Source organism: Grammomys surdaster, unplaced genomic scaffold (genome assembly GCF_004785775.1).
Source record: "Grammomys surdaster isolate TR1022 unplaced genomic scaffold, NIH_TR_1.0 371, whole genome shotgun sequence".
Classification (NCBI taxonomy): domain Eukaryota; kingdom Metazoa; phylum Chordata; class Mammalia; order Rodentia; family Muridae; genus Grammomys; species Grammomys surdaster.
The window spans coordinates 4699457-4707417 of NW_021604790.1; the positions used below are offsets into that span (position 1 = coordinate 4699457).

At 37.0% G+C, this 7961-nt stretch overlaps 1 protein-coding gene across 1 annotated transcript in view; it reads left to right on the plus strand.

Annotated features, from left to right (window-relative positions):
• The window catches only part of Efcab13 (EF-hand calcium binding domain 13), a 61589-nt gene that overhangs the window by 16418 nt on the left and 37210 nt on the right, over positions 1-7961 (plus strand). The window contains exon 7 of the mRNA XM_028780561.1: positions 2132-2199. Coding sequence (XP_028636394.1) covers positions 2132-2199 — 68 coding nt within the window. The remainder of the gene's footprint in view (positions 1-2131; positions 2200-7961) is intronic.

Sequence of the window (7961 nt, forward strand, 5' to 3'; positions counted from 1 at the left end):
ACACTTTAAGGTGATGTTCCAGGCTGTGCTGGCTAGTTTTATGTCACTTTGACAGAAGCTGGGGTTATCAGAGGGGACATCAATTGAGGAGGTGCATCTATAACAGGCCATAGGCAAGCCTGTAGTGCATTTTCTTAATTAGTGATTGATGGGGAAGGCCCCAGTCCGTTGTGGGTGATGCCATCCCTGGGTTGATGGTCCTGGGTTCTGTAAGAAAGATGGCTGAATAAGCTGCAAGGAACAAAGCAGTAAGCATCATCCCTCCACGGCCTCTGCATCAGCTCCTGCCTCCAGGTTCCTGCTATGTTTGAGTTCCTGTCCTGACTTCCTTCAGTGATGAACACCTTTCTATCAGGTTGCTTTGGTTATAGGAACCTTTACTAGGAAAACTGCCTTGTATCACCTGCCATTTTCTTAGGTCTTTAGTTTTGTTTTAGAACCTGTTCTTGATTTCTGTGTCCTTTTAGAATTTCTGTTACATACGGTGCCTCTTCCTGCCAAATAGCCATTGCTTTTAAAAATTTTCCTTGAGTATTCCTCTCTTCACACACACATACCACATACCATCACAAAGAAGCTTCTTGTCTTTTAAGTGTTAAAATCACCCCTATGTGTTGGGGGTACCTCAGGCATGCTAGCCGAATACTCTGCCAGTGCTATATCTCCAGACCCACAGAAATTGTCTAAATAGGTGCGTTGGATGGTGAGAGTTAAAATCAACTAGGAAGTACCTAAACTATGCAGAGAGGCAAGTTACAGTACTCAGACTGAGAAAATAACAGAAACTTGTACAGGGTTACGGTTCAGAAGTAGAAGATTGATGGAGAAGTGAATGGGCTGGGATCCGAACAAGTTCAGACTGTAGCATAATTGTGTGCTTTTCTCATTAGTTACAAATGATTAGTGGAAGTTGATTAAAGGAGAAAGGCTTGTAGGTCCTGAGTTGGCTCTCCCTGTGGTGGAGAGAAGAGAGAGTCTGTGGATGGGCGTGTGAGATCAAGGAACTGTGGGAGCTGGGTGTGGTGTGTGCTGGCACATGCCTGTGATCCTGGCATGTGCCTGTGATCCTGGCACGTGCCTGGGATCCTGACATGTGCCTGGGATCCTGACACATGCCTGTGATCCTGGCACATGCCTGTGATCCTGGCACATGCCTGTGATCCTGGCACATGTCTGTAATTCCCACATCTCTCCAGTTTGGGGCCAGCAGGGACTATACAGTGAGTTCCAGGCCAGCTTAAGTTACAGCATGAGATTTTTATCTCAAAAACAAAGCAAAACAAAGCAAAAACAATCTATGAGGGTATAGAAGATGACTTTAGAAATAAAAACTTCTCAGGAACCTTCAGTGTTTAGGTGGATATTGATTTTTGATACTATATGGTATGGCAAGGGTAGATTTCAAGCTGCTTGGCTTTCATATTAAGGGGAACAAAGATTTGGAATACCACTTAAGATACATACGTAGAGGGATCGACACTGTAGATGCTCTTAAGTAGATTTTACTTATTCAAAATCATTTTTTAAAAAAAAGGTCTTCTTATTTATTTTATGTATGTGAATACAATGTCACTATTCAGACACACCAGAAGAGGGCATCAGATCTCATTACAGATGGTTGTGAGCCACCATGTGGTTGCTGGGACTTGAACTAAGGATCTTTGGAAGAGAGTCAGTGTTCTTAACTGCTGAGCTATCTCTCTAACCCCATCAAAATCATTTTTAAGTGGTAGGAAGTAGATGTTTTGTTAAGAGTTGGGGAAATAGTTTAATTATGAATTCCCTGTTCTTGACTCACAGTCTAGAAACTGAGACAAAGGAGTAAATGCTTGAAGTGCTATCTATAGTAAATCCTCAAAAAATATTATAAAATGCTAATCAGATTGTTGATCATAGACACTTCAAGTGTGGTTCTTTCCTTTAATGAAGAAAACTATGGTCTTAATTTTTTACCTCACTGTGTACTGAGTTACTAATGAATAATTTCAGATAGTCCTCAAAGCTCACAGTGGCTGGTCCTCTGATTCCACCTTCCCACGCTTCCGAGTCATATTCGTATTGTATTCAGGTTGTCAGCTATTTCTATGTTCAAAAACAATGGAAGTACTTTAAATTCCTCTTTCTATTACAGGTTACCATACTATGGACATTGGAGACATTATATTTACTTTGGAAGAACTGCAACGGCAATATGAAGATGTTTGTAAGGGATCACATGTGGCTATACGTTTTGTTTATAAATGATCTTTAAGTTAATTCCTAGCCTACAGTTTTAAATTTTTTTTTTAATAGATAGCAAACCTCTTTTCCTAACTTTCTAATCAGGAAGACAAAATGTAACATTCTAAAAGCATTCCTTCTTCATATTGATTATACAAGTATTCCACTGACACTAATTCTCTACACATTCTTTACTATTTCTGACTATTTGGTACAGTTCTTCATTAAATACATCCTTTTTGATCTTTTGATGCACTTTATGCCACATTTTAAATTTCCTTTCATTTGTTCAAATATAAATTTGTCAAGGTTATCTCAATAATTATAAAAATTCTGCAGTTTGGTTAAGCTTATTACAAAAACAAGCTCTGTCTTCAATTTTCCCCACCTTAGGTTTTCCAGCCAGGGGCAGCAATTCTTTGAGTATTTTAGCTGACTCCCTGATATTCATACTTAGAACATATTGTTGCTCTTTTTATTAAAATTAATGGATAATATATATATATAATGTGAAAAAGTGTGATAATTTTTGTAATGAGCACACTTTTCGATTGATGATAATCTGCATTTCTATCTCCCCAAACATTTATCTTTTATTTGTATAACTTTTATTTGGGAAGTTTCAAACTTCTAAGAATTTTTAGAATTTTTGAGAGAATAAGCTTCCTGTTATGTCCTCAGCATCCACACTCCTCACACATAAGTCCATTCTTCCACCATGGTCAGAACCAATTTAACGAGCTTCTAATTCAGCACTGCTGTCAGTAAACCTCTGAGAACACTGCTTACAGCTGAGTCGTATAGCACCTTATGGGCGCCTTCCTTCGTTCTGTCTGTATATCTGTATAACATTGATTCCCTTCTTTGAATTAGTAATTGTCATTTATTTATTTGCTTGTTCTTTTTAAAAGCATTTTTCTACTGATTAGTTATCTTTGTAAATTTGGGCGTACCAGATACTCTGTCTGCTCTGTCTTACTGAAAAAACTTGTCTTTCAGTACTCTGATATGCAGGTCCAACAACTTACACACAGGAGAACTAGTGGATTTTGTTGGTCTTTGCATCTTCTGGACGTTGACATTCAGGGCTTCCCTGTTACTGATGTTCTAGGTTCTGCACATCTCTATCTGACTTTGTCTCTGTATTTGACTAACAGACAAATATTTGTGTTACTTGTTTTTTTTTTAAATGATATATATTTTAGAAATTAGTTCTTTTTCAGATGAATATTTCCCATTTTCTTATTTTAGTCTGGAAACTATTTCCCAAGCTATCTAGAAGTATCTTAATATAATACCATTGACCTATTTTTTTTTGTTTTGAGAATCATATAAAAACTGTTGCCCATATTAATGTCTTGAAATATTTTTCTGTGTTTTCTTCAAGTAGATTCACGGTTTCGGGTCCTATGTTTATGTTTTTGACCTTTTGGTTTTATATGGAGAATTTCTAAATTTTAATAATTATTTTAATAATTTCATTATTTTATTAGTTCTAATGTTAGTAATGGAATCTTGAAGGGCTTTCTATTTGTAAGATCTTGTCATCTGAAAACAGGGACAATTTACGCCTGCCCCTACAATTTGGGTGTCACTTTTCCTGTCTCTTCCCTATTGCTATGGCTAGAATTTCCAGTGCTGTGCTGGAAAGAGTGAGCCTGACCTTAAAGGAAAAGTTTTCTACTTTTAAATATCAAGTAAGAAGTTTGGTAGAGGTTTGTCACGTGTGGCTTTTATTGTGTTGACGTATATTCTGCATGTAACTTGGTGAAAGGTTTTATCATTAAATAATGTTCACTTTTATCACATGCTTTTTTGTGCACCTGTTGAAATTACCGTGTTATTTTTGTCTTTCGTATTGCTTAAAGTTTTAAATTGCATTAATGTATTATTGTGTCTCAGTGTGGATATACAAGTGTGTCATTTATACATACAGTTCAGAGGACAATTTGCAGAAGTCATTTCTCTCTTGCTACCACGTGGGCCCTGGAGATCAAACTCAGGTTGTCCCACTTTGTGGCAAGCACCTTTACCCACTGAGCAATCCTGCCTGTCCCCCTTTAGGCTGTCAGTGTGTATTGTATTTCTAGGCTTCTCTATGCTGAGCCATCTTTGCATACCAGGTAGGTATAAATGCCACTTGGAAATGGTGGCTGATCCTTTGTATATGCTGTTGAACACAGTGGCTAGTATTTGTTGAAAATGTTTGCATCTGTGTTCATTGAGATATCTTCCTATAATTTTCTTTTCTTACAATGTGTTCTTCTGGCTTTGGTGTCACAGTGATCCCTATCTTACTAATTTAGAGGGGCTGAAGAGAGATAGCTCAGTAGTCAAGAATACACCCTGCTCAGATAGGGAACCCACGTTTGTTTTCCCAGTACCTATGTTGGGTGACCCACACTGCCCGTAATTCCAGATCTAGGATCCAACATCCTCTTCTGAACTCTGGGCACCTGCATCCACATGCACACACTGTCCATATGCACATAATTAAAAAAAAACAAAAAAAATCACGAAAGATAAAATGAATTTAGAAATATTTCCTCTAATTTTGGGGAAGTGTGTATGTATTAATTCTTTAAAAGTTTGTTGGTGCTTACTAGTGATACCATTGCATCCTGGGGTTTCCTTTGATGATACTTTTGTTACTAATTTATCATTTGTTATTTGTCATTGGTCTGTTTAAATATTCTATTTTTTATGATTCAAATGGAAAATGATATATTTCTCGTGATTTATCCATTTCTAGATTATCCAATTTGTTGAAGTGAAATTTTCTACAGTAGCACCTTGTGATCATCTGGGTTTCTGTGGTATTAGTTATGTCTTCTCTCTGATGTTTTTGTTATTTGAGTCTTCTCTATTTTCTTGGTTTATTTTTTAATTTATTTTTTGTGATGCTATTAAAAAAAAACAGGAAAGAAAAAGAGTGCCACGGCATGCATCTGTAATCCTTGTTCCGAAGAGGGGAGACAGATCTGTGGGTCTCACTGGCCGCAAAGATCCCTGGGGTTCACGCGGTTCACTGGCCATCAGCCTATTCCACTTGGCAAGCTCCAGGCTGGGGAGAAACACAGTCTCAAAAACCAAGGTGCATGGTACCTAGGAAAGAACCACACCCAAGGTTGTCCTTTGGCCTTTACATGCACGCACGCGCACACACACACACACACACACACACACACACACAGACACACACAGACACACACACACGACGACATGTATGCACTCCCATAAATGTGCATGTATATGCGTGCATACACACAAACCTATAATGATGATATAAGTGACATACCATCAATTATAGTACTAGGCTAATTGGAGCGTTATATTTTCTTGTGTCTTTATGTTACTAATTGGTTCTTTGTGATTCAAGCTTTCAAGTGCCTGGATTATCCTTAAACTTACTGTGTAGCAAGTTTGACCTTAACTCCGGGCTCTCTTACCTCTGCCTCCCAAGTGCTGGGGTTACAGGTCTGTACCACCATGCCTGACATGATTTTGCATTTTTCATGCTGTTTAATAATTCTCTTTTTGTATTTGCTGTTTGGTTCTTTGTATATAATAGGTCTGGATGTGATCTTGTTTGGGTTGAATCTTATGAGAGTCCTCAGATTTTCTGGCACTTGATTATTTCCCAAGATTTAGAAAGTTTTCTTTTTTCCTAATTAAAAAATGTTCTCTTTCCAACAACTCCTTGAGTCTTGCTTTTAAACATGTATATGTTTATAACTATGTAATTAGGTGTACGTCTGTGGTGGTTATAGGTGGATTCGTGCATTTTGTCTGCAGAGGTCAGAGGCGTGCGATCCTCCTGGAGCTGGTTACAGGTGGTTGTAAGTCAGCTGATGTGGGTGCTAGGAATCGAACTTAGGTTCTCTAGAAAAGCAGTTCACGCTCTTCATAGCTGAACTATCTCTTCAGCCTTATCCTCTTGCTCTGAATGTAAACTTTCTACCCCTTTGTCTTTTTCTCCTCACACACTTCCCATAAGTTTCAATGTTTTATTTTAATCTGGTCCCATAAATCCACTAAGTTTTTTTTGTTCTTTTCCATTATTTGCTTTTTCTAGGACTGCATATTGTAGTTTCTGACTTTAACATCTTTCTCTCCTTGGTTGGTTCTACCGTATTTTGTCATAAATACATTTTCATCTTATTCATTACATTCAAGTTCCAGATTTCTTATTTTTATAAATTAATTTTCTAAATTTATAATTTTGGATATTATCTTTCAAATGGAATAGGATTTTTTGTGTATTATAAAATTTTTCTTACATTTCTTAAAAATAACTTATTTTGAAATCATCAGGCAACTTATGTATTTACATTTTTGGGAGAATCAGCTAGTTGGGGATTATTGTCTTCTTTGTTTGAAGACATGCTTCATGCCTCTTGTTGCTTTGTGATGATGATTATAGTAGAAATAGGACTTTTTCCCAAGAGACTTCTGGAAAAGCCATTGAGAGATGATAGTCAGCTTAGCCAGGTAACAGGCAAGTCATTTTACATGGTACAAATTTTCACATCAGGAGTCTTAAAGATTAAAGTTTATTTCATTTTTTATGCATTAGTGTTTGATACACACACACACACACACACACACACACACACACACACACACGCACACACAAATGTGTGTACCTACAGAGACCAGAAAAGTGAGTAGGATTCCTTGCAACTGAAGTCAGGGATGGTTGTGAGCCACCATGGTCTGGAAGCAAAGCTTGGATCCTCTCCAAGAGCGGTGAATTCTCTTAACTTCTGAGTCATCTCTTTAACTCTCAAAGATTTAATTATTATCAATTTACAACATCTTCAATGACTTCAAGAATTGTAGAACCCACATATTTATCTTTAGTTTATTTTGTACATATCAAATTATGAAACTTTTTCATTTTCTAGAAGAAATGGCTTCATATTCAAGATTGCATTGCTGCTCTGTCAAAATGTTGTATTTCCTTTGATTAGTAGGCATTTGCAATCTGATGGAGTTGGGTTGAGGAACAAGTATTCATACTCTTGAAGTATGTTAAAATATATTGTCACACATAAGGCATTCTTTCTGAACCACCACATGGATTTTTATAAATCAAGTTGTGATTTTGGACATTGGACTATTATATTCTAGAGTTGTGACTTCTGTATCTGCAGACACTGAGAACATTCATGAAACTAATTAATTGGATTTTAACTTTATTAACAAAAGCTTCCCTTCTGCAACTTCTTCTAGCTCTGCACACTCACAATGAGGATATTTTTAACTGTGTTATCTTATTAACCCGTTATCTTTCCAAAATGGGGAGTAGAGAACGATACAACCCCATAGAGTATTTTTTTAACTTTAGATTTGAACAGTTGTATTTAAATATAATAAGGTGTGCTGGTTAATAGTTTGAACATTTAATCACCAGCCCTTTCAACTTTGTTAAACCTTGTTTTACACGTTTAAGTGATTCATAATTTCTGGAATGGGCTTCATGAGGACTTAGCTGATTTGTTTGAAATGTTGTACAAATCATACAAATAAATGGTAAAGCTGAATATATTTCTCCCATTTAGCAATTATGGATGAAACTACTTCAGGTAAAAGAGCATCAATTACCCCAGGACAACATCCACAGCTGAAGAAGAAAGGCAGTTTGCCTTCCAGATTGCCTGAACCTATCACACCGAAAAAGCAGATTGTGCTTCCTCAACCACATCCCAGTAAGACCACTGGGAAACAGGAGTCTCCTC